This window comes from Aquila chrysaetos, chromosome 8 (assembly GCF_900496995.4).
Source record: "Aquila chrysaetos chrysaetos chromosome 8, bAquChr1.4, whole genome shotgun sequence".
Lineage (NCBI taxonomy): Eukaryota > Metazoa > Chordata > Aves > Accipitriformes > Accipitridae > Aquila > Aquila chrysaetos.
Window position 1 is genome coordinate 46,589,113 of NC_044011.1, and position 26,396 is coordinate 46,615,508.

The 26,396-nt window shown below is 46.1% G+C and overlaps 1 protein-coding gene across 4 annotated transcripts in view; it reads left to right on the forward strand.

The window, feature by feature from the left end:
* Positions 1 to 490: 490 nt before the first annotated feature.
* Positions 491 to 26,396, forward strand: part of CDON (cell adhesion associated, oncogene regulated) — a 55,016-nt gene continuing 29,110 nt past the window's right edge. For 2 of the 4 annotated variants that reach the window (XM_030022270.2, XM_030022269.2), the window contains exons 1-6: positions 491 to 647; positions 20,601 to 20,737; positions 22,903 to 23,175; positions 24,812 to 24,958; positions 25,263 to 25,406; positions 25,839 to 26,126. In XM_030022270.2, coding sequence (XP_029878130.1) covers positions 20,662 to 20,737; positions 22,903 to 23,175; positions 24,812 to 24,958; positions 25,263 to 25,406; positions 25,839 to 26,126 — 928 coding nt within the window. In that variant the 5' untranslated portion in view covers positions 491 to 647; positions 20,601 to 20,661. Of the gene's footprint in view, positions 648 to 800; positions 866 to 975; positions 1,179 to 20,600; positions 20,738 to 22,902; positions 23,176 to 24,811; positions 24,959 to 25,262; positions 25,407 to 25,838; positions 26,127 to 26,396 lie in introns of those variants that run through there. The other 2 variants (XM_030022268.2, XM_030022267.2) reach the window with 2 other exon arrangements.

Sequence of the window (26,396 nt, forward strand, 5' to 3'; positions counted from 1 at the left end):
GGAAGCGTGCACGGCTGCACGGGTGCGCGAGGGGAAGCGTGCACGGCTGCACGGCCCTCGGCAGCGCGCTCTCCCCGCTGCAAGCAAGCAGCCGGTGCACGGTTGCAAGCTCGCAGGCTTTGCACGGTGGGTGCAACCTCCCCCCCGCCTCCTCCTCCTCCTCCTCCTCCTCCTCCCCCCCCCGCCCCGCTCCGGGGTGCGGCGGCGCGCGCGCACGTGCAGCCCCCCCCCCCCCCCCCTTCCTTTTCCCTTAAAGGGCCCGCAGCACCGGGGGCCGCCCGGAGGGCGCTGTAAGGCCCGGCCCCGCTCTCTCCTCTCTCCCCCCCCCCGCCCCCTCCGGTTCGTCCTCCCCTCCGCCGGCCGTTGGTACGCTCCGCGGGGCGGGGCGGTGAGGGAAGAGGCGGAGAGGAGGCGCCGCCGCCTCCGACACGGGGCGCCGGTGGGAGCGGGGCGGGGAGGGAGGGGAGGGGGGGTTTGGGGGGGGGGGGGGGGGGGGTTAGAGATAAGCGGCGCGGCCGGGCGGCGTTGGATGGAGGCTCCCGTCCGCCGGGTCGCCCGCCTCAGCCTGGAATGTCCTGGGGAGCCGCCGCCGAGCGGGACCGGGAACGGGAACGGGACCAGGGAGGGGGCGCGGCGGCTGCCGAGAGGTAACGCGCCCGCTTCCCGCCGCGCCGCCCTTGCTGTGAGGGGGCGCGCGGCGCGGCCGTTGCGGGGCGGGGGGGGGGGGGGGGTGTGTGGGGTGATCGCAGGTGGCGGCGGCTCCTGTCAGCCCCGGAGCCGTTTCCCGCGGGGGGGGGGGGGGACGGGACGGGACGGACACACAGACGGGGCTTGAGGCGGCCGCCGGCGGCGGAGGTCGGAGCCGGCACCTGAGGGGTCTGTGCCCGGCGGTGCCCGGGTTTGGGCGGTGAGGGGAGGCCGGGGGGGGGGGAGGGGGGGGGGCTGACCCGTCCGTCCGTCCGTCCCCCCCGCCCCGGGAAGCCGTGTGCCGAAGTCAAGGCACGACCGAAGGGGCTTATCGTGCTCCGTTTGAAGCCGGGGCTCAGGCGCGGGGTTTATTCAAACCATCTGACTTTGATTTTTTTTTTTTTAATTTTTTTTTTTTTTTTTTGCCCTCTCGGTCTGTGAGACTGAGCGGGAGAACAGACCAAAACTGAGCCGCTGCAGAGAGCGCTTTGGTGAGTCGAAAAAAGGAGGAAAAAAAAAAAAAAGGCGTTGGAGCGCCGTTTCACTGCTATGCCTCCAGTCTGTTACTGATTTACGGTCTCATTTCACAGCGAAAGTTGCTCCGACTCTGCTATATTTGCCATTAAAGTGCTGTTCTCTTCGAAGGCGGGCCGGCAGGGGATGGGCTTGGGGTCGCCTCTAGCCTCTTAACCGTCTTAAAATTGATAATCTCAATGCTCGTTTTTAATCCGTAAGGTCACTTTCTCTGCGATTAGAGCGGTTGAAAGTCAGCCCCTAAAGCAAGAGGTGGTGTGCGATGCCTGAGGATGCCGGCTGTAAAGCGTCGTGACATCTTAACTCTGTTTTTTTTTTTTCTTTCTTTTTTAATTGCATTAAGGCGCCTCCATCCTTGAAGCAATCTAGCTCTTGAATTTGAAATTACTTCTTCTTGCTTTGTCTGCCTCTTTGCCAGAAAAAACCTAGTAATTATACAGTTGTTGACTTTTAATGAAAGAACTTTCCAGTCGACTATTGCATGTTTTCAATAGTGATGTTTTTAAACCAAAAGGGAAATGTTTTCAGAAGTGACACACAACTTTCAACTGTTAGGCAGAAAACAGGCGATGTTTATCTTGCCCCTGCCTCGTAACTTTTTAAAGGATTGGCAAATGGGTAAATGTGATGGTTTTATGTAGCTTTTTTTTTTTTTTCTAACGCTTTCCCCAAATGATTTGCTCCGTCTATGTGCTAGGAGGTTTCTGAGAAGGAGTAGCCGCGCCAAGCCTGTGGCAGTAAAACTGTCAGCTCTTGAGGGGTGTTTACTCAGTGAGTTGTATCTTTCACACATGCACCAGAAATACAATTTACTAACCCAAACACCAGGGTTGTCACTCCGCAGCCACTGGTCACTGAGGTGACGAGGAGCACGTAAACTTTTATTCTCTGGGGTTTTGTCGTCTGTGGCCCAGAGTTTTCTTTGAACAAAGCAGGTAATCCTGTTGTGATAGTGCTTAAAGCTGAGCTGCGTGGAGCCGGTTTGTTTTTCTGCTCATCTTCTGCGACTCTGGTGTTTTGACAGTTGAGATTTATGTGATGTACTGCCCACCCGTAACTTCTTTAAGGAGAAAAAGTGCTTTTGTAATAGCGGTTGCTGAGGGCAACAGCCCACTCCTTCGTGTCGCTATATTCGAAAAATTCTTAGCTCTCGAGTAGCAGTGAACGTTTCACGGTGTGATTTCTTAACGCTTTTCCGTTAAACTTGATAGAACACATGCCCTAATAACAACCAGCGTGCTTTTGTTCCACCAAGCTAAAATAGGTGGCAAGCGCTGGCCGGCCGCTTGTGTGATTCAAATGCGTTGAAACCAAACTTCTACCTTTTAAAAGCAGTTACGAGCCTGTCTTGTGGGGAGGGCTTGATAATGGAGTAGCGCTCCATGAAAAAGAAATAAATATTTTTCCCGTACTCCCTTCTCCAAAACAAGAGGGAAGCCTCTGACTGGCTTGATCTACATCCCAGAAAAATCTGCAGGCTTGTGAAGAAGCTGTAGAAACCTGTGACTGTTGGCCAAAACTATTTGGTTATTTAAAACTGGACTCACAGGTAGAGTTATACCAAGATGGGATCCACTGCTTTACCTGCCTGCTTCGTGTTAAAATGTATATTTTTTTTTTTTTTTTTTCCTCCTCTGAGGGGTAGGAAGTAAGATGGGAACGGCTCTAGCAGCGAAGGATTAGTAATTCACCCAAGGATGAGCGCGGTAGCTTTGTCGCTTGGATTAATGCGATTTACACCCTTAAGCTGCCCCAAGTGCTTGTAAACAGCCGTGCCCGTGCGTGCAAGGTGAAGTGTGGGCGGGCCGGTGGGCTGCTCCCGCCTTGGCAAGCTCTAATGCACCACGGAAAGCAGCCTGCAGTGGGGTTTTTTTGCCATCCCTCGTGCAGTCTTGGTTATTTTTCATCCTTTTGCAAGCACTGGGGTTTGGTGGGACGCCAGCTCGACCTGGTGCTCTTCGTTCTTTGCCTGCCAGCCCTTCGGGGATGCTGGCGGGTGGTGTTTGGGCCGGGACTCCTGCCTGCTCCCTCTGCTGGCTTGCTGTGCAGGCCGGCTGGGGTGCACTGGTACTAAACTTTGTGTTTCTTACCCCAAGACTGAGGAAAAAAACACATAAGGAGAGACCTGACTCTGCTGCTGGGGCAAATCCCGCCAGTGCTTTCATTATCTCAAGGTGTGCTGTAAGCCTATAAACTGAGGCTCATGCTTACTTTGGCTCGCTGGTGTGCCAGAGGAATAAGGCAGCTGTGCTCCAACTTCAGGTGATGTCACTTGAGGATTTTAACTGTCAGAGCTTAAAAATACACTGACTTGTTTAAAGACTGCTTCTGCAGATGTGGAAATTGTGAAGCAAAGAAATTGATTCGCTCGTGTGAGCACACAGCCATACCGGTGTTCGTCATCTCATAAATCCTCCTCTGCATGTCCCCGAACACACCTGCTTTGCCTAATGAAGTCCTCGGTCGTAGCAAGACCACTGAAATTAATTTGGTGGCTGCTTGAGATAAGACGCTACCATTAGGCGTAAGACCAGCAAACCTTCAGCTGTGGCGCCAAAAAGACGAACTGGGAAGCATGTGATGATTAAGTCATTCTGGGAATAAAGCTGTTTTCCAAAGCGGTGCCTGATGTGGACGTGCGTGTAGCTAATTGCACGGTATGGTCGAGCAGCACCTTCTCCCGGTGCTCCTCTTCACGTGGCTGTTAGCGTTGTTGATGTGGCTGAAGGTGTAAAGGGCCAACTGCTTTGATCTCGGCTTCCCTGGGAAGTTGGTTGCAGGGCTGGGTGCGAGGAGCAGGAGGTCACACAAACTTAGGCAAAACGACCTGAAAATGCGTTTTGTTTCAAGGAGTTCATTTTGCTTGGCTCGGGTCCTGTGACTGCCCATATGTCTGGGTGACGGCTGCAAGTTCTGTTGCTGGTGACTTGGCTCCAGCGAGGCTTTGAAACCTTTCGTTTAGTACCAGAAGCCCTGAGACTGAGCGAGTCTTCACCCGCAAACCTGTTGAGATCTGGTATCTGAGATAACATTTTATATGGAATCGCTTTAATCGGCAGGCTGTACGCAGCTCAGAAACCTGCCTAACATCTTTTGTTAGGCAACATCTAATTTGTATGAATTAATTGATACTGTAAACTTGACCTTTATATGTAGAGTCAGTTTTTTGTCTGCTGCTTTGCTTATGATCTGTTGACTGGTGAGTGGCTCCCTTCAGCTGAGTCGCGCCACTTTTTCCTACTTGCTGCAGTGTATTTTTATCAGTTTTCTGTTTCCCTCAGTGTTTCAGTGGGCTGGGGAGCTTCTGAGCTGATTCCAGTCTGCAGCTGGGATGAGACTGATCAAAAATGCTGGCTTCCGGAGCTTAAAATCTTGTATCAAGCAGAATTGGTCAAATTTCCTCTTTAAATGGGAATTTCCAGCTTGTCTTGCAACCCTGACTCTTAAAGCTGGTATGTGGGGACCAAACTGTGTCCCCTGTACACTTTTTTTTGCTGTTTTGATCTAGTTTAACAGGTGAGCTGGTACTAGGTCTGTTCTCCAGGCGTATTCCCTTTCCTACTGCATTAATGTTCTCCTGGTGGCCTCCCTGAGCAAGCCCTGGTATTGTGTGTCCCCTTCTCCCACATCATTCACCCTGGGATAGTGATTGTCCTTGGCAAATTCAGCAAAAAACTCTTTGCTCTATTACTTCAGGTAACGAGAGGTCTCCCGATACCCTGTCCCAAGAATTTTTAGACTAGATAGTTTCATCTGTGTGTGTGTGTTTTGGGGTTTTTTTTCAGTAGAGTGTTCTTCCAGCAATTTCCTTGGTAGATGGCTCAGTACAACTTCTAGGGCTGTGTGTGTCATAGTTTTCCACTTAGTTTCCCCAGCTCACTTCTCCCTTTCCAGTGCGGATGATGGTTCTCCAGTGACAGTTATCACTTCAGGGTAAACTGCTTGTTCAGCCCTACTAGGGATTGAGACTTGTGCATCCAGACCACCTGTCTTTTCCATTAAGCCCCTGCTTGCTCTTCCTATGCAAGAAATACCTTCTGTCTTTCAACAGGAGGGAAAATAATCATGCAAGGTGGGTTGTTTTCCCATTTCCCATACCTATGAGATGTCTTGGAGCTCTTCTAGCCAGGTGGGACTTCCCCCCCCCCCCCCCGGCTCTCTGGGTGCAGCTTCACGTTACAGCTCAGTCAGAGGACTGGCTGCTGCAGGAGGTGGCAGGTACGTTCCTGCCTGTTCCCCGCTGTGGGAATCCAGCGGCAGAGCAGCCGCAGGGGAGTGACTCCAGCTAACCCTTCAAAAAAAAAAAAAAAAAACCAAGCCCCAAACTTTCCGCTGGATCTTGCCCTGCAGTTAGAGTTGCTAAATCTTCCACCCTGATGACTGGGGAGGCCTCTGGGGGCTGGAGGGGTGGGGGGGAAGGCCCCTTTTGGCAGCAGCCAGCTTTTAAATTGGCTTAGCTGTCTCATAAAACAGCACTCTCAATGCTGCAGCTGAGCCAAGAGCCGGTTGCCTTGTGAGGGGGTGTGGGGAGGTGGGGTGTCTTGCCATTCCCCCCCTCCATCTCCCATCCCCTGCTTCTCGCTAGAAATGCCCGATTAAACCAGTTAAGCTCACTAAAACGGCAGGGGGAAAAAAAATTTAAAAATCCCCTGAAACCTAGAGCAAGATAAGCCAGCTGGGTTGGAATATTTTCTTCCAGCTTGGCAGCTGGGGGCAGTGCCAAAAGCAGCAGGAGGGAGTGAGGGAGCAGGGGCGGGGGGAGCCGAGCGTGCCGGGGGAAGGAGACCGTCCCTTTTGGCAGCGGCTAGCTTTTGCTTTGGCTTAGCTGTAAGGTGAAACCGCACCCTCAGCCTCACCTGTCTGTCTGATCATGCCTTTGATTTATACCCTGGGTTTTGCCGTTTAGTTTTCCCCACAGACTTCAACCATTGTATCTGATAATGAACCAAGCGGTTGAGCCTTATTTGTTTAATTCAAAGACAAGTTTAATATTTCCTACCTCGCAGTCGTACAAAGTCTGCCTGCCTCGCAGACCTCAGTTTTCCTCGCAGCGAACCCATAAAACACCAAAGAACACTAGATGAGGGAAAAACCGCTCATGCCATGAGCAGCCCCTCGTTGAAAAACAGGCTCTGCAAAGGAGAAAGGCAAAGGGGCTGGGCACCACTGGTTTACATTTTTGGGGGTGTTTTTTTGTCTTTGCAAAGGTAGCTGTGGGTTGTGTTGCCTGCTGGCTCGCTCAATCTCACCTTCCGCATGCTGGTGAGACCCCTGCGTTGTGGGCTGCTAGCTCTGGTCAGTGGTGAGCTGTGGGGAATCTTCTCTCCCTCCCTAAAGCTTGGGTGAAGAAAAGGTGGTTCCCGAATGCCTCTGTAATTGCTCTGCGTCATCCGCTAAAGCACTGAAGGACAAACGGATCCTGGAGACGTCTATACAAAATACGACAGCACTCTCCAGCAGGAAGGACAACTTGTGTCCGAGTGGCAGCCTGCTCTAGCTGGAGATGCTTTTGTTCCTGCACAGGGATGGTACTGTGTGTTTTCCTTTCCCAGTCCTCACTGAGTAAACCAAACCATTTATCTGGCTAAAAGGCCTCACTCTGAAGAATCTTGAAAGAAATTACGGGTTTTTTACGTGCCAGTTCAGGAGGTAACCCCCAGGTGACCGTTCCGCTTGTGAGGACAAGTCCCATCTGGGGAACTGCGGCAAGGAAAGAGGACAGTTAACGTGGCCCCTTCTGAAAGAAACTGGAGATGATTCTTCCGAGTTGAAATCCCGTTTGCTTCCAGATTGACCCAAGCTAGGTTTTCCTGAGTGAAGTTACTGTAATCAGGTGGTATTTTTTCAGTTTTTAATTTCCTTTTTTTTGCTTCTTGTTTGTTAAGAGATGATAGATCGGCCCAAATAAGGGTATGAGAAAGGCTGGCGATTTTCAGGAGGATCCACAGACAGTCAGTGCATGACTTGTTGCCTTTATCTCTGAGATCTGGAGATTCCTTTGCAGTGATGGATTAATCCACTCTTGAGTGAATAATATAACTGAGAACAAGTAGGAGCCAGCGTTCCAAACAGATGATTTGTTTAATACGTGTATGCCTCTTCTCCCCACCTCCCCCTCTGAAAAGCTTCTTTCTTCACCGTTTCATTTAGCCTGCCTGCTGAAATCTTAACAACAACCTGTGTATGTGCCCCCCCCCCCCCGCCCCATACCAAAGGAGGGATGAGGATGGGGCTGTGCCAAAGGCCTCTGGTCCCAGGTGGATGAGAAGATAAATTGCAGCTCTGCCAAGCTGGGGGGAGGCTCAGGGTGGAGAGAGGGTGCCTGCAGGCTGCTCTGGCCATGACATCACCCGTCTGCTCTGGCCATGACATCACCCGTCTGCACGTACTCCTTGCCCTAGTTAGAAGTGTTGTTGCTGGTGCTGGCACCTGCCAGGGGGGTGAGCTTGCACCACTTGGGTCTCTCGGCAGCAATGACTGTCCCCTAACACAAGGCAGCATGCTCTGCATCCAGGAAAGAAGTTGTATACAGGAGCTTGAGAATTGGGGTTGGGGGAATGAACTCGTTGGGGACAAGGAGGTGGCAATGGGTGGCTTAGAAGTAGAAATAAGATGTTTAGGAAGATGGTTCTGTAGTTCTGCTAGGCTGGCTCTGTGGCCTTTTGAGCTGGTCAGGGTTGTTCTGGAGCCACACACTGAAGACCTTCTGCCAGTGACACGTGGGTAGTCCTTGTTATCGCACACACAGGCAGATCCAAGGCTGGGAAGGGAGTTGCGCAACTTTAGCGATGGAATTTGTGTAGCTAAATCTATTATCATCCCTATGGATGTACTGGAATAACTCTTTGGCAGCTCATAGGCTGTGTCTTGTCGCTTTAACGTCTTGGAACACATCAAGGGTAGGTCCTGTTGATAGGCTCAAAGAGGCTGCGAGATGTGATGGTTATAGATGTCTGGGCAGGTCTTCCCTCTGCTCAGAACCCCAAAGTCTGTTGCAGTCTTACCGGCAAAAGCTCTGACAGCTGAAGGTCAAGTTGATGAAACTAATCAGCTTTGGCTTTCCTTGTTTCATGAGAACTGGTATTCTTGCATTGATCCGATCCACTTGGGGTGTGGGATCAGAAGCGCTAGTGACAGCTTTCAGCTGTATTCTGGAGAATTTCTGTGCTGTGTGGGGCAAAGATAAGATCTTTAGAAACAGTATTTCCCCCTTTGGAGAATGGGTTTTGCTGGTGTTGGCTGTACGTAATCTCTGGTAGCTGAAGAGTTTTGCTGTGTAATGTTCCAACTCCATGTAGATTAAATGTATTGCGGAGTCAAACTGAACAATAGCGTGCGGTTTTCCTTTGTTCCCCCCCCCCCCCCCGCCCCGCTTCCCCACAATAAGAGCTCACAAAAGTTTCCGAATTATGGCTATGTGTGCATACGCTCAAGCGTAGGCTCAGATTTTCATAAAGCTTGCTGAGGGCTGTTACTTCTGAGGAACTGTTTCGCGTTTGCAATAGCTTCAGGAAATCTCTTTGTTTCTCATGGGCCTTTTCAGAAGGTGCATTTTGGTGTAGCACTGGGATACACTGTCACTGCAAAGTATTCAGGCAACAAGTATCACAGCTTGATGGAGATTTGAGTCTCCTCTAATAAAATGCAAGCTAAGGAGGAAAACCCCCAGGGTTTTTTGGAACAGAAGATGTTTTCTGTTCCTGCCACTAATCTTTGTTGCAGAGTGAAATAGGAATGTATACTTTAAATCTTTGTCAGGGTGTAGGAGGAAGCTGGCAATGGATGTAATCAAAAATGTTATTATCAAAACTCTCTAAATATGTTGAAATTTCAAGCTTAATGATATAATTTTAAACTCAGCTATTCAGACTGAGGCATTTTTTTTGGGTGCAGACAGCACTTTCAAATTGCTGCGCGAATCAGGATCAGCCAGAGAGGAGTCTAGGACCAGGTCACAGATGGTGGATACTGAAGTCAGACTGTCTGCAGTTGTGTGGCTTGAGTCCCTTCAGCTCCCTGAATCATCGTAGGAACAGATCTTAAATGAACTGGGTGGTAGCATTAAGTTGAGCTGCGGCTTTCTAGATGATGGGCTTTTGAGCTGAGCACTTAAAAAATGGTCTAGTTTTCAAGTTAGCATTTTTCCTAATTTGTGTGTTTGCTGTTGCTCATATAGAACCAACACACATGGGAAGTGTGTATATTCAGAGTCTGAACAACTCTTACAGTAAAACACAGTGAAGCAACACCAGATCCTACATGCAGTAGCAAAGACCCTAATCTGCCTACCTGGTACGACAGGAGACCGAAAGTTTCCAGCCTTACGCTTGTAGGTTGGAATAAGGGAATTGCAAGTGACCCTCACCCTTCTGACCCTTCTTGCTTGAGTGGAGAGGCTGCAGGTTGAGGGCATAGAAGAAGCTGAAGTCCTTCTCCGAGCCAAAGGTGTGAAGCTGTTTATTTTCATTCTGGAAATGTATATATCGCAGGAGGCAGATGCTAGCCTGCTTAACCTAAGCATTCACTACTTATCTGGGGTCTGGCAAGTGTACAAGTGTTGTCCCTTCTTATCCCCCAGTATTAAAAAGTCCAGGCACCTTTCTCTGGCTGAGTCTGAGATTTGCTTTAAAAAAACACACAAAGAGAAGCCAACAGAAAAAGAAACATTTGCTTTCTTTGCCAAGTTGAGATGAAGACTAATGCCGTGGTGCTGCTTAATCTTGTTTTTCTTGCTATCTGATGGACGCTAATGTGGGATGGAATCAATCCCGGCAGCCGGTTATCTTTGCAGGGCCCTTGTGTGTTGCCGAGCTTGGCATTGAAGTTTTGCGGGGGAGCTGATGTGCTATGAAGAGTCTCGAACTTTCTTCCTGTGTTGCGAAGCCACAGCAGCGGTGTCCCTTCTTCCTTTGGGAAAGGTGTCTCCTGGAATCTCTGGTCTGCCATTGGATGTCCAAACAGAAATCATGTTCAGCAAAGTAGGATATGTCTGTGCGAGTGAAAACAGGGCGCAGTCAGGTTAACCCGGTGGAAAATTCTCCCTGGTACCCATGATGAAACTTAACTACTTTCCTATCAGTTGTTCATGTTTGAACTGGTTCTGCTGGTAATAGCTGCCGTTACCCTGATTCGCGGGAGGAGATTGAGGGCTCTGACTCATGAACTGCTGCGGTTTGACGTTTCTGCCCCCGATTGCCTGTCTGCTCTGGGTTGGGGTCCCTGCCTCTAGCAGGGGTGAGCCGACAGCGTGGCTTCGACTTGCAACTCAGCTGCAGCGGGTGAAGGAGCAGAGCTAGAGAAGCTGAACCCTCAGGCGATGGTTCTGTGACCGCTGCTGCCTCCTTCCCCTGGATCGGCGCTCTCCTTCGGCTCCGCTGGCACAAGGAAGGAGGCGGGAAGCTAGGGCCGGTGCTCGGTTGCACAATGCTGCTGAGCAAATCCAACCTAAAGCCCCCCTCGCCTTCCCCAGTATTCTGCTACCCCTCTCCTCACACGGGAGCCAGATCAGTTTGTTGTAGCACACCTGGCCTGACCAACATGATTTTCTCACTTTTTTTCTGCCTAGCTGTTGCATCGAGACAGCTTTTATCTGGGCCTGAGGCTAATGGGATTGTTTTGCTAGAGGAATATTGTCAGTTGTGTCAGGATTCCTTCCCTGTAGGTTAAGAAGCACAGAAGTGTGGTTTTGCTCAAGAGTTCGAACTTTAATGTTGAAACCAGGTTTGATCTGTTGAGTGTGGGGGAAGGGAGGGGAGGAGAGCAGTAAAACGGGGTTACCCGGTCAGCTTATGTAATGCTGAAGGATGAATTGTTCGAAGGCTTGTTCTAATCAGGGGAAGAAAGGATGGACTCTTTTCCTGCCGTCTCCCTCAGCTGTCACTGGTTAGCTGGTTTGCTTTTTAATCAGCATTGTTCTCCTGCCTATCTGCCCTGGAGACTGGCTAGAGCAGCAATGTGTATGGACTACTGTAAAAGGAGGGGAAACAGCAATTTCAAGGGGAGGACAGCACTTTTGTGTAGGAAGCAGAGTCAAAATGGATCAGTTGCTCTGTTTTGTGCATGATTTCAGCCATCCACAGGCACAGTGAATTCTAAAGGGTGACTGACAACTCTGCTCTAACACACAGGCTTTGCTCTCTGGTTCCAGCGCGCCTCCCATATCCTGCAGCCATGAGTTCACAGGCTCCTAATTGCCTATGATGTAAGACAGCAGTAGATGGGGTTGCTATAAATTCTGGCTGCAGGTGTGGATTTAATAGTTGTGCTTCCCTTTAAGGGATCATGGATAGCATGGATCCGTGCAAGTTGCAACAGACCGAGTTGGACTTGGGGTAAGGCAGCAAAAGGAACCCATTTGCCTGCGTTTTTTAGAGCTGTTGCTTGCTGGAGGCTACTGATGGACGAGGTGTCGGTGTTCATCTAGAATCGCCTCAGAAATGAGCTTGCTGTCCTCTAAGGTTGCTGCTCTTTTCATGAACCTTCTCTCATGTCAAAATCTACCAGGCATGAGAGCGCTGCTGGAAGCGGACCTTTAGGCAGCGTGCGTGGACACAAGCTCCTTTGTCTGACAGGTTTTTCTGATGACCAGAGCAAGCCTGTGGTTCTAGTCTTTTTTTTTTTTTTTTTTTTTTTTAATCGAGCTTGATTCTGGTTCTAGGAACTGTAGAGAAATTATAAACACGGGTGATCATCCTTGACACGCAAAATCCAAACTTTTTGGAGGGGAAAAGACACAGCATGAGGCAGTACTGAAGCTTGCTGTGGCATGTGTACGTGTAGCTCAGATAATTAGGACAGCGAGTCCCTTAGTGCACTTGAGAAAATGGGCACATCTCACTTGGAGTTGGGTTTTGTATATTTTTTTTCTTAATTTTTGCCTACATTCTTGCAATTCAGAGTTTAGTAAGGATACCGGGTTGGTGCTTCCTAAGTTGATCTGAGGCCTCACGCTGTTAGAGTGCAAAGTTCCCTTTCATGGATGTCCATTCCTAGCCCCTCCTTTGGGCTAGCGCTCCAAGACTGCACAGTGAGCTGCAACTGCTCCCTCATCCAGGTGGAAACAAAACCTCATTTTTCTTTGGCTGAGTTTTCAGCTGGATCTGCCAGCATATCTGACTCACTCAGTGGCCGCACGATCGCTGGTGCAGATAGCAGAATGCAAGCCAGCTCCTGAAGGAAGGTGTTACTGCCCTCCTCGGCAGCAGCCTGTCCTTAAATTGGCTTAAACTGGTTGCGAAATCTCCTTCTTGGTAAAAATCACTTGGTTGAAAAAGTAGAACAAACGCCTCGCTCTGAGCATCAGGCCAACCCTGCAGGAAGGAGCAGAGAGGGGGGTGTTTGCCGAAGAACCCTTCGAGACATGGTTGAAGGTGAGCAGAGCTGTCATTGGGGATCATAAGGCGGTGCGACAGAATCAGTACAGGTGTTGAGGTAGATACGGGGAAGAAAATGGGAATAAGAGGCAAAGTAGTGCCTATCCAGGAGAGAATGAGAGGGGTGAGGTCTCAGGGGGCCTTGAAGAGTAAAGTGAGAATTTTGTATGTGTTTGGTCTACAGTTACTCTGATGGAACTGTTAGACTAATGATACCTTCAGATACCTTGGGGTCTAAAAGCCCTTATTTAGGCATTTAAGCATAATTGCAGCCCAGCAGAACTGTATATTAGGCTGACACTGTTCTTTTTCTTCCCCCGAGGCTGGAAGAGTCAGAAACCATACCCACTTCATTAGTGTGGCAGCAGGGGGACTGTCTCAGCTTTTTTTCTGAAGTTAATAATAAAATTAACCTAATCGTTATGCCTGTTTGTGGGTAAGAAAGTGTGGCTTCTGTGATGATTTATGGTTTTGGTTTGTTGGGTTTTTTTGTTGGGTTTGGTTTTTTTTTTGTTTTTTTTTTTTTTTTCCCCTGATGTCTGTCTTGCTGTGACCGGTGCTGATACGGCAGGATGGAAATCCCAGGTCTCCCCCATCAGAGCACGTACATGTGTCGATAGCAGACTAGTGACTTGGGAGCGTTTTCAGCTGCGTGCTGCAGAGGCACAGTACACAAACCGTTAAATTTTCTTCCCTCGGCTCACAAATTCATTTCTTCAGTCAATGCCAAAGCATGCGTTCTTCTATCAAGACCATATGTACGCCAAGACCGAGGTTTTAAAGTCAAGGTGTTTTTGAAATACTGGAGTGCAAATTAAGTATCTGAGTAATCTTAACTGTCTTCTAAAAAAAAAATCTCTATCAGCCTCACATATAACTCAAAGGATTAATGGAAAGCTAAACTTTGATCAGAGTCCAACAGCTGATACCAGCCATGAGACTTTCCAGGCCTGAAAGCAAAATAGAAAAATCCAGTGAACAACTCGGCAAAAGATCTGCTTCTCCATCTTTGAGGCAGGCCAACTTTTTGGCGATGTTTTCAGGCTAATACTTCTTTTTTTTTTTTTTCTCCCCCCCCCCCCCCCCCCCAGTTGCTTAATGTCATGTTGTGTCACCTTTGTCCTGTGTTGCTAGACCTTACCTCCAGCAGAGTTTGAGTAGATTACTGACATTATTTAGCTTTGGAAAAAGACACGTATGCCTTATTGTTATTAAGGAAGGCCATCAGGACTTAAGGTCCCCTATCCTTGTAGGAACTTGGTCACTGTCTTGTTTGCTCAGTGCTGTTTGGTTTTCCTGCCATTTGCCACCCTGAGCAAATATTCAGTCTGTATTTTGACAGAAATAATGTGCCATTACAAACTACTGCACAATCGATAGATATTTTAGCTCCCAGAATTGCTCTTGGCATTTGTCACTGATTCACTGGGAGGATTTAAATTGTGTGGAGCAAGCACAAAGCTTCATGTATGCTCGGGCAAGGCTGCTTATAAAAATGGAAGTTACCTAAAAAGAGTAAAAATACCAATTGAATCATTGAGTGGGAATACACATAGGAAACCCTTGGGTGCTGGCTTAGCACTGATTGATTTGGATGCTAGGCATGGGTATGGGCAGAAATTGGGAGGTGTTAACCTAATTCAAGGTGAGGATTGCAAAGGTTGTGCAACTGCAAGGTCTCTCCTTTTAAGTTGCTACGATAAGGATCTAGAAAGTATACTTTCCTTTGTTTAAAATGTAATAAATAAATATGAACATAACATCAAAGGATGCTTTTTCTTGTAATTTTTAAATGCCGTTCTGTTTGGTTTCTTTCTGTAGATGCCTTTGAGTATGTTTCATTGCATTCTGACTTGTTTATATCTTTCACACTTGGTTTGTAGGGTCAAAGTCAGCTAACTGTTTTTTCATGGGGTTTTCCCTGACAGATTTTCTAGGATAGAGAAAATACCAGGCTTGCAGGACTGCTAGGCAGAGTTCAGTTTGTTTTCTAAAAGCATCCACAAAATCCCTTTGAAGTATGTAATTTTATTATTTACACTCACGAAATCCCGTCTTTCGTGATTCTAATACAAATGCCTAATTATGGTATTTTTAAGAAAAAAAAAAAAACAAACCAAAAAAACAAAAAACCCACCACTTATGTAAAAGCCTGGCTCCTTATCTCCATTGCTCGGCTTCCTGTAATTTAGTAACACAGAAACTGCAGTTTCAGTGCTGGAGGTGGAGAAGAGAGTAAAACGGGAGCACTTGAAATTTTTTTTTTTTTTTTTACACAAGCAGTGATTACAGCACGACTTTTTTCAGTGCTCGAGCTCTCTCTTCAGAGCGTAATTAGGAACACATTGATTCTTATTGCAGCTGGCAGCTGCTCGCTATTGCCTTTTTCAGCTTATGACCCCCATAGTCCCGCTGACCTTTCCTGGGGTTAGTCGTAGGCCCTTTTCATTGTGATGGGCTAGAAGTGGCTCATGTGGAGTTGATTATTTCCTTGCTTGTCTGGCCTTTTTGGTGCCATAACTCCAAGTCACTTCCATTTTCTTCCCCTGCTTTTGGCTGACCACAGTGAAAGGAAATGCTTTTGCTGGCGACAGGATCGGTTTGCACGCTTGACTGACTCGATTGAGACCCTGAAAAGGGGGGAGGGGGAGGGTAATGAACACTGTAGGTGCTGCATTTGCTTTTTAAAGGTTGATGTTAATGATTGAGTGGTCATTAAGCATTCATAAAAATGAGGCTTCAGCAGGCTTGGTTGCCTTTTAGCAATCTCAAACCCGCACGTTGGTGTTAAAAATCTGTCCACCGCATCCTTAATGTATGGCCGCCGTGTCTTTAGGCACGGTACGTATGAGTTATGTGGCATGTGGGCGAATGCGCCGGTGTCAGTTGCTCGGCACTACTTCGGGGCTTTTCCCAGCTACCAAAAGACCCAGGAATAAACCTCGGAGGTTAGTCCGTAAAGCCGACGGGCAGACTGTCGGTTGCTACCGGGCTGCTAACCCGCTCCTCCCCAGCACAAAAAGCTAATGAAGTATATATGCCAGCTGTTACACTCATTTTGCCAGACCCCAGGAGGACAGCATGAAGACAGTCAGTGATCAAAGGCTTTGGAGATCACTGAGGAGCCGAGCTGCAGGAATGTCTGATTGCTTTCTCTTGGAATGCCACAGGCTTCAATACCTTTTTTTTTTTTTTTTTTTTTAAGGTGTCTTGGTGCGAGATTTAATGATCTAACTCGGCTTGCTTGCACTAAAGGCACAGTGTTTTAGTTGATTCTGGGGGTTTTGTTTGCTTTACGTTTAGGCGCTTTGAAAATCTGCGATTTTTGTTGTACTGATGGAAACAATCTTGGGGAGCAAGTTAAAAGGAGATTTTTGTTGGTAATTCTGTAATAAATGACCTAGGGAAAAAACCAACTTGCTGTGCTTTAGGTGTTAAATCATATGTAGTATTATAAAGTGAGGTTGGATTAATTGATTTTTGAGTTGCTGCTGTTCGGAAGAAACACGAAATCTTTCGTATCCTTAGCTGGTTTACTCTAGGTGAAAACTGTTGTCACATCTGCAGCTGGTGGGCAGTGCTGCCCCTGAAGCAGCAGCTCTGTCACTTTTTCCTAGGGCTTCTTAGAGAAGGCCGTCAGCTCCTGGAGGTGGAGTGGGCAACCTGAATAACTCCCTCTGTTCCCAAGCATGCTGTTTCCTTCCTCCTCCTCCTCCTCCTCCTTCCCCGGTTTGCTCCGGCACTTATAGGACCCGGTGCATTTGGCTAGCAAAGAAACCCTTTCCTCCTTTAGCTTCAGCATGCTGAATCAGCTCACTGAAGGTCAGAGTTTTGGAGGGGGGTGATGGAGCAGGAGTAGGGTAGTGGTTAGATTGAGGTGGGGTGGTGGCTAAATAGCTCTGGTGGCTGCTCACTGCTGGGAAGGGAGGTGCTGGCCTTGTCCTGCCAGCTGGTCTGAGATGGCAGGAAGATGATTCAGGGACCTAAACCAGAAGGAACAAAAACTGTCAGAAAGGGAGAAAAAAGTGGGTATGAGATAATGTTCTTTTTAGTACTGACTCTGCCCTCAGTTGCAAGGGTGGAGATGAGAAGTTCACGGTCTGATAAATAAGCAGGGCAGGTTCTTGGCTGTGTTTTGAAGGACACCGGATCCTCTGGGGCTGGGCACCATATGAATGCATGGCAAACAGCATTTTGTCATCTTTTAGAGTGTAAAACCTTTTTTGGGCGGCAAGCAAGTAGGTAGGAGTGAGTTAATGTGGAGGTGATAGGTTAAGTCAGTTACACTGAACGGACCAGGCATGTGGATCTTACGTTGAAGATGGCTGTTTTCCGGAGAATCAGTGACAGGCATGAATCTTTGGGAAGAGAGGCAAGGGTTGCTGCCAGGGCTGCGCTGAGTTTGTCCAGATCAGAGATGAGAAGCCCGCTTGGCCCGTCTGGTGCCTGTGTCTTCCCGTCTCAGCCCAGTAGGATGTTTCAGTAAGTCCATGTGCCGAGGGCGGCTCCCTGGCCCGCGGTGGCCCATGTCCATCCCTGTGAGGTCTTCAGGCCCCGATCACCAGGTGATGGTGTGCAAGCTGCCCTGCAGAACCTAGCCAGCACATGCCGGGGCTGATGTGAGAGCCTGGCAGTGGGGACAGCCCTGATCCTGCACTGGGAAACCTCTCTGGTGCTCCTAAAGGGACTAATTAAAATGTGCCCTTCCCCTCTGTTTGGAGTTAGCTCGGATGATTTATTTTGCTTGCCTGTAGATGGCATCCCAAAGGTCGCGGGGCTGAAACTGCGAGCTGATGGATGGGCGCGTGCCTGTCCCCACGGCTCTTTGGCGAGGGGTCCCCTTTAAAAAGGGTCTGTGACAGAGGAGGCTCACAACCAGAACTGTATCATCTTCAGAAGTGCTCCATCTTACTAATTGCCTCCAAAAGTACCAGGTACATGTTTGTGGATGCCCCTGCGTGCGCAGTGTGCTTCTGAGGGGTGGGTGTCCATTGGAATGGTCAGGTCGACTCCTCCTCATGACACAAGTCTGTTACCTTCCTTGTTTCCCTTGGTCTGTGAGCAACAAGTTACTTTAGAGCTGACAAGGAGCTCAAGTGCTGGATGAAGATATTTGGAAGATTACTATAGATGAAGATGTCTTGGTGGAAGTAAGAAAAATACAGGCCTTTGCCATGCTGTGGTTTTCTCGTATGCTGCACTGATGGTCTGGGGAAATTGCTGGTGAAACTGGAAAGGACTTGATCCATGAAAACCATACCCATCTCTGTTCAACCTTGAATATTATTTTTATTTATATGACTAACTCCTGTTACTACTGTTTTAGTTTAAAAGGCTCGGAAATACCCCTTTTCTCAGTGACACCTCTTACTTCAAAATAACTTTGACTATTTGATCCACCAGTGATGGAGATTCAGTCTCTCAAGTGTGGAATAGTGAACAGTGGGCAGAGTTGTTCCCAGGTGAGCTCATCTTGGAATTTGAGACACTGAAATGGAGCCACATCTAAGCAAAGTGCTCCTCTTTCTGTGCCCAGTAGGCCCCCAATGACTGGTACTTGCAGTCAAAATGGGAGTTCAGGGTTATTGAAATGACGGTGAAGGGGAAGAGTCCCGTTTTTCCATCTTTAAGGCCTTTTAAGGCTCAGATATGTATTAATACAATATTAAAGAGGCAAGGTTTCTCTGCTGGGTTTCTAAAGACCCCGAAACTACAAGCTGTGGTCTTGCCCTCTTCTCTATACCTAGCAAGGGGCTTCTGTAGTGACATCATCTGCAAAAGAAAAAGAAAGAAGCAAATATTTTTGGGTTGCGTATCGCATGTTGGATCTCGTCTTCCTCTTGCGTTCCCTTATCCACCAGTGAATAAGAGGTTTCTGCAGTCCCTTCAAAAGTGGGTCTTAAACTTTCCTTGGATGCCCAAGTATTGTTGCTGAACAATGCTACTCCAACTAAAGCGAATATTTTTCCTTTTTTTCCCTCCAGTTAAAGAACTTTGGTCTTTGTGGCTTGCTTTGTGTACTCACTGCTTTACAGTTGATCTTACCATTCCGCAAGCCTGCGAAAGCCAAACTGGTAGGTCAAAAGAGGAGTAGCTGTTGACACTGGCAGCTAGGAACATGTAAAGAGAAAGATAAACAGAGGGAAATCAGAGACTGGATAAAGTAGATCTCCAAAGATAAAGTTTAGTTAAAGATAATGAGCTGGCCTTGTTTGAAAAGACAGCTGCAAAATAACCCAGTAGCTCCATGTGCTGGGGTTAAAGTTGACCTAGAATATACGTTTCATTGCTTTTCATAAATAAATAGTCAAGGGAAGATTTGGCAAAAAGCAACATTGCCCCCCACCCCTCTTCAGCAAAGTGTTTGATGTTAACAAGTTCTTCGGGTGTTTACTTTGTCCTCTGTGCTTGCTGGTGGAGCAGCTCTCCTGCCCTTGAACCGAGTGAGAATTCAAATAAACCAAGATGCTTTCTGCGCAGCCGGTCTATTCTGCCATCTGTGTCTTACCAAAACAGCCCCGGCTGTCGTTGGGGAACCAGCCTGGTCTGCAGGATTACTGGGTCTTCTGAACAGCTGAAATAAATTTGCCGGATCAGATAAAACTGCCCAGGAACGGGAGCAGAACTCGACAGCATTTCTTTCAGCCTTCTAAAGCTGTCATTATAAGCCTGGAGTGCAGTGTGTGGGAAGAAGTAGCAGTAAGCAAATAGCTCTATAAAATCTAGAGTGATTCTTTTATTATTATTGGAGTCTTTTCCTGATGCTTATTTTGCATATATATTTTACAGTGATGTTCCAATGATAAATACTGTTATTTTTAAATAAGCCATGGGAATAATTTTGCTGTTGATATTTGGATCTGCCTTCTTAGAAAGCAAATGGCTCTGTAAGCGCTCAATAAACTGGGACTTAGTTCTATCAAGCATATGTATTGTTGCACTTGTTTCTGCACACTGCCAGTAAAACTCCTAGTTATTGTATGTGTGTTAGATACGTGTTTATATACACGTCTGATATATGAGATGTTTAAAATATATGTTGAGTGTTATCAGCAGCGAAATTGTATGGCCGGGCTGATGAATGAAGTAACTATGCTAAATGAACTCAAATCTTATTCATCATAATATTACGCAAGGCAAATAGAAAATTCAAGTGAACGACAGCTGCAGGTTTTTTTTTTTTTTTTTCTTTGAGAAGAGAGTGTTTGATGGAGACTCCGGGTGTCAGAAACACTGTTTCTGAGGCTCCCCTCGTGCAAGTTAGGTTGCTGGTTTAGTGACTTTGTATTTTGCTGGTTTCATGATTTAGTTTGTATTTTTTGGTGATGAAAGTGAGATCTTCTATAGCCAAATGGTCAGGTGTGGTACGGCCAAGGAAAGAACTGTCCTCTTGTAGAAGCAGCCGTGTAGATAAAAGCATAGATAATGGATGCCCCAGAAGTATATATGAGAAAGCAGTATTGATTTGGGAATATAAATGAGAGCCAAAGTTAACATTGGTGATTTTTTTTTAGTAGACATTCACCATCCTTTGACTGTAAAGCACACTAGAAGGGGCAAGCAGATAACATGTCTCAGTAAGCAGGCTTAGAGCAATTACAAGCAGTAGCTGCATCGCAGCATGCAGATTCATAAAAACTTGTAAAACAAGTGTAGCCTGGTGATAGATGGTCAAATGATTATTGTTTGCAAACAATATTATCTCTAATAGATAAGCTGTTTACTTTGGACTTCAATTCTTCTGGTTGGAAAGTCTAATTTGTCAAGGCAGTATGGTTCAGCGCAGATGCCTCGTACCCCAGCTGTGGAAAAAATCTTAAGAATAGTACTTGGAAACATAGTTAAGTTCAACTTCGAACTCATTTTTACAGATGGTTTCTATATTGCAAAGAATATTGGCTGTTTCCTGGTTGTGCTTTTTTTTTAAACCCCAAACACTTTGTTGCAAAAGAGTTAAAAGACTAACTCCTGAAACTTACAGTAGACATCTGTTTGTTTGTTTTGTAGCTGTTTTGGTGCCTCATCTTAGTCTGGAGCTTGGTGCTTTCAACTTCTGTAATCTGGCGCTATGCATCCGGATCCTGGACGCTTACAGGCACTGCTCTTCATCGCTGCCACGGGTCTCATCTCTGCCACGAGTTCAGGTAAGGCCTTCCCGTGTGACCCAAGATGACTTGCTTGGAGGTGTTGGAGGTTTAGCCCATACTTTTGAATGAACAACGATTTGGAGGGTGTTTCAAAGTGGCCGACTTTAATGCATGTTATCGATAATCTGCTTTTAAGGAAGCATGGATAGCACTTAAACTCAGTCTTAAGATGAATATAAGACTTTGCTTTTGAAAACCTGGCTCAAAACAAGTGCTTGAATGTGGAAGACTCTGTTACGTAGGTTTGTTCTTTGGGATCTCCGTGGACTTAGCTGGATGCCGATTTTGCTGCGTACAGTGCATCTTGTGTTCCCATGGGGTTGGGAGGGGTTTGAAATCTGCAGGGCAAAAGGGGAATCAGATCTTTGAAACATGAACGCTGATGCGTGGCTGCAGTTGGAACAGCTCTTGCGTTAAAAAAAGAAGAGGGATGGTTTTAATTGACACATATGCTCTGTGTAGTCAGCTTGTCTTAACGTAACCACACAAAAAAGAAGCTTTTACTACTTTTAGCACTTCATAGCCAATCGTTATAAGCAAATGGGATAAATTTTATTTTTCAAGCAGTCATAGGAGATAAATTCCAGCTGCAGGGTCACTGCTACCAATTTTGACTTTTACGCTGAGCACAAAGTGTTGGTGTCATAAGCAAGGGCAGGGGTGAAGATGAAAGTAACAGTGCAATTTCATAGCAATTGGTGGCTAGCAAACTAAAAAGGTCATTGCTTTTCTCTTATCCCTGGAAATTCAAACTGAACTAATAGGAAAAACAGTTTTATAATTAAAAGCTAAAAATGGACATCTGGAGTCCTGTGAAATGCTTGGGTACCATTTTTATGGATTTCATCTTTTTTGTTAAGTGAAGCCACACTTTAATTTCCAGTTTTATTTTATGTTTATGCAGATAGTTTATGGTTCTGTTAAAAATGCACAGTTTCTCATCTGAAACTCATAAACAGAGCTTGGATGGACTGACTTGAGAAGAAAAGCATGAGCTGAGGGCCCCACCTACAAGATGACTGTCTCTTATTTGGATGTCATTTAATATCGTCTTGACCCATACTATCTGGAATTCCTTAGCTCATTTATAAACTAGGAATTTTTTTTGCCCTGCCACTGTGTTTAATTTTTTTTTTTCTCCCGTATTTCTAACCGAATAGGAGTTACCGGTGTTAACTGCCTTTTGCTTGCTCCCTTTGTACAAAATCTTCAGCAGAGAATTCCGTAGAAAACAAAGGGTAATCATTCCCAGTGTTTCATTGGCCAGGATAGGAAAAAGTTTCCTCCAACAAGGAGGAATTTTCTTCTGGCAAATAAATAGATTCTCATAACCAAGTTTTGTGGAACTGAACCTTTTATTTATTAGCAGCTTTTCCTGTTTCTGTTCATCTTTACTCACTAAAGATAATGGATGCCCAATTCATCATTCTCGTCCTGATGAAGTCCATGTATTTGGAATTAACAAGAGCCTTTGCTGTTCTTCCAGCTTTTTTTTATCCTGCTATTTTTAATTAGTTCTGCAGACTCGGAGACGGTTCTGCATAAATACCTGGCAGGCTGCTACCATTTCTAAAATTTTACAAGTCACGTCCGGGCCCGCTTCATATGGGACAGATCAGCTACAGCTGCATGTTCCTGTACTCCATCTATTCAGGTGGCGGGTGCTGTTTCACTCTGAATCAATCCAGTGGGATTGCAGTTTTTGCTGGCCCTAGAAAGCATGATGTCTTTGCCTTGTATACACTTGGGGATGTATCTCACCCTTCCTGTACACTGAACCTACGTTTGTTTAATTGCTGTTACCTTCTTCATGGGGTTTGAATCTTGGGAGTTTTCCCTGGTGTTTGAGAGAGAGCAGGAATCTGTTGTGAGTTCCTCTTGCAGAAGAAAAGGTGATGCCTGCTAGAGTATCGCTAGCAACTTGGAGTTGAGAGACCCTTTATTTGTCCGTGTTTGATCTGAATAGTCTGTTAGCAATATTTAACCTTCTGATGGAAGAAGTTTGCCGGGTCTGTGAACAGTGGCAGGAGCCTTGGGAGAGAGCGTTGCTATAATACAGATCACAGTCAGTCTTTCGTACCAGTCAGTGCATCATCAACCTTATCGCTTGTGTTCATGCAAAATGCTGTTCACTAACTGAATATATATATTTTTTCTTTTAGATTTAACTCCCCATTTTATTTCTGAGCCCTTGTCTACTGTCCAGAAGTCTGGTGGGCCTGTACAACTCCGGTGTTCTGCCGAGCCCTCCACGGCTCACCTTTCTTGGCTGTTTAATGGGGAGCCTCTGGACAGCAAGGTGGGAGAAGTGGAAATCCAGTCGGGATCTCTGACAATCGTCTCCCTCAGCCTGTCAACATCTGGTCGCTATCAGTGCGTTGCTAACAGCAGCGTGGGTGCTGTTCTGAGCAGGCCTGCAATGGTATCGATGGGCAGTAAGTTAATTTTTCTTTCTATTCCTCACTCCTTGCAAATTATATAGACCTCAACTGGTTTGTATAATTTGTTTTTCTCTGACTTTTAGAAAACATCTAGTTTCAGGGTGGGTTTTTGTTTTTTTTTCCCCTCAGCCAGTACTTAGTATATGATTGAATATACACTTTTCACCAATTTTTTTTTTTTTCCCTGTGTCATACGAGACCTGTTAGGTGATGCAGCCCTGGAACAGATTCCCCAGAGAGTTTCTGGATCCCCATCCTTGGAGGCTTTTAAAGACCAACTAGACAAAACCACACCTAATTGATTTAGTGGTGGTGATAGCCTCATTTTGAGCTGAAGGACCTCAAGAGTCCTCTCCAGCAAATACAAATATTATTCAGTGAAATAACATTCATTTCAATGAATTGACCTCAAAAGTGCAAGGCTCCCAAAAGCTGCTCTTCAAGATGATCTTGAAAGAGCAACTGAGCTGCCATGCCATTGCAGAAGCGTGCTTGAGAGTTGATTAGAAGAGAAATGAGTGGGAATTGTTGCCTGGAAAATAAGTGGGAGCTGCAAATTTTCCTTTTCACTTATTTAATTTCATTTGGTCAAAACTGTCTAGATGTTCTTCAGGTAGGGACAGTCTTCTGTCCTTTTAGGTACAATTTCCCTTTTCTCGGTGTCACTGGTTCTTCTGATCAGCCTTTGCCTTAGTGCTTAGATCAATTACTGTAAAGTATTTGATCTTAAAGGACTTTAGAAGAGGAAGGGCAATGTTTTCCACATGGAAAGGACAATGTGGTGCTGAGAATGGGAATATAATATTCCTCCGTGAGCATGATTTGTCTGCTTGGGATCGCGGTGCTGTCTGAATCAGGCCTTTGTCAAGCAGGATTTGAGTGATTTCTCTGTAAGGGTACCTCATCTATGGAGCATGTCCAAAATCCTCCTGGGAGGAAAATTTCTTATAAGTGAGAGAAGTAAGTGTTTTGGTAAAGTACTGACCCATAGCAAGACCCTCTCAAGAGAGCTATAAGGGTGGGTAACATAGAAAAACTTCACAACCTAGAAGATGCTTTGAACGTGAAGGGAGTAGAAGAGCAGCTTTCACACTTCTCTCCTCCTTCTGAGATTTTAGTAGAAAATGAGAAGGTGCTGTTAGCTGTTGAAGCTCCCTGCTTGCCTCATTGCTCATGGCAATGAGTGGGAGGCGCTGCTGTACTCAGTGTTGTGTTAATTATAATCACAGAAAGACAGTTTAATGTTTCTTATGGACAGGCTTCCTGCTGTTAGTGTAAATTGTCTTCTGTAGTGCCTTCAGAGCCCACGAGTGTTACTGCAGTCTTTCAGATATCTCTGCTTGCTTTTCCTGGAGCAGTTGAGGGAACGTAGTGGCTGTTTTTTCTTTCCTCACTATTCCCGTGTAAAAGCTGGCCCTTCCTGTAGTAAGGAAGCGTATGTACAGAGGAGGGTTTATGTTGTTACGGACTACAGAAAAGGCCATGCCTATCGATATGAATGTCCAAATGCTGCACCAGAGAAGATAATCAGCTTGAAACCAGCTATGTTTTAAACACAAATACTGAGCTTACTGCCCTTCCTCTTTTCCAAGCCGTGGCTGCTCTTAACCTTTTACCAATTCTTTTCTAGGTTTAGCTAATTTTGATACGTCAGTGAAACCTGCTGTTACAGCAGAGGAAGGAGGTACAGCTTTCATTGGATGCAAGGTGCCGGAAAGCAACCCTAAAGCACAGGTTCGCTTTCAAGTGCGGGGAAAATGGCTGGAGCAATCAACAGGTGAGATGTTTTATGCCCCTGGTCAGCAACATAAATATCCAACAAAAGCTTGCCTGGATTTTTTTCTCAGAACTTAAAGAAAAAAAACCTCCAGAAACTTGCAGAACTTCCTGTGCAAATCACTTTAAAGCTACCTTTGTAAATTAATATCCTTTGCATGGCAGCATGATTTCTTTGTGATCCTACATTTAGAATAGATTGATATATCTGAGAAGTGATGTAAAAAAATTTTTTTTTAAAAAAGAAGCCTTTTTTTGAAACCAAGTTAAATATAATAATCTTTTTTCCTTCCCCACTTGTTTAGACAACTACCTAATTCTTCCATCTGGAAACCTGCAGATTTTGAATGTATCTTTAGAAGACAAAGGATCCTATAAATGTGCAGTGTACAACCCAGTTACTCACGATCTCAGAATAGAACTCACTGGACGTAAGCTCATAGTCACACGTGAGTATTTGGTTCAGCTTTCCAGAATAAATACATCTCAAACCAAATAAATATCATCCCTAAGATTTTTAGCATGGGCATATCAGCCTAAATATCCACTGGTCTCAAATACCATGTTATGTAAAATCTGTCCTGCATTATTTACCCATTCAATTCTTATTTCCCCTTACTGTAGAGGAGCAGCATGGCTGCTTCTCAAATCCCAAGAGGACAGAGCACATAGCCCTTGGAAGAGGGGATACTGCTAATACTCCAGTTGCCAAACTGATTTCAGAGCAAGACTTCTGGAAGAAAGCATTACAGCATCATGCTTAGTCACAAGTATAAGTAGCTATGTTTGAAAGTTATGGCAAACCTCAGGACTGGAGGATGGGATGGGAGAATGCAGTTTAAAAGAGTAGTTAGTGATAAGCCTTGTCTCCTTTCTTCCAGGCTCTTCCTCAGGTGGCTTCCACATACTTCACCCCCTGGCACCACAGAGCCTGGCAGTGCCCCGGCACAGCTCTCTGATGCTAGAATGTGTCGTCAGTGGGTTGCCTCCAACCTCCGTCCGCTGGGTTAAAGATGGCCGGGATGCACTGAGAAAAGGCAGGTGGAAACTGCTGCACTCCCATCTGGTGACGGACAGGCTTGAGGCATCGGACTCTGGGAATTACTCCTGCGTGGTGGGAAACGAATTTGGAGTAATGAAATACGTTAACTATTCGCTTACTATACTTGGTAAGAAATAAAAGAAATTTTCACGTCCAGGCAATGAATGTTTTGGTTGTATACTTGCTGGTTTTGGCATCTGATTACAAATAGCCTAACATTCTTTCTCAACCTAAAAAGAACCTATTAAACCTATTAAAATAAAGAATGAAGATATGTTCATAATGATCATATCTTATCATCTCTCCCAAGTTAAAATCCATAACTATTTATTTCTTCATATCCTTTGCAGTCTGAAGTAATTAAACAGTAAAGGACAACAAACTCCAAGGGAAGAAC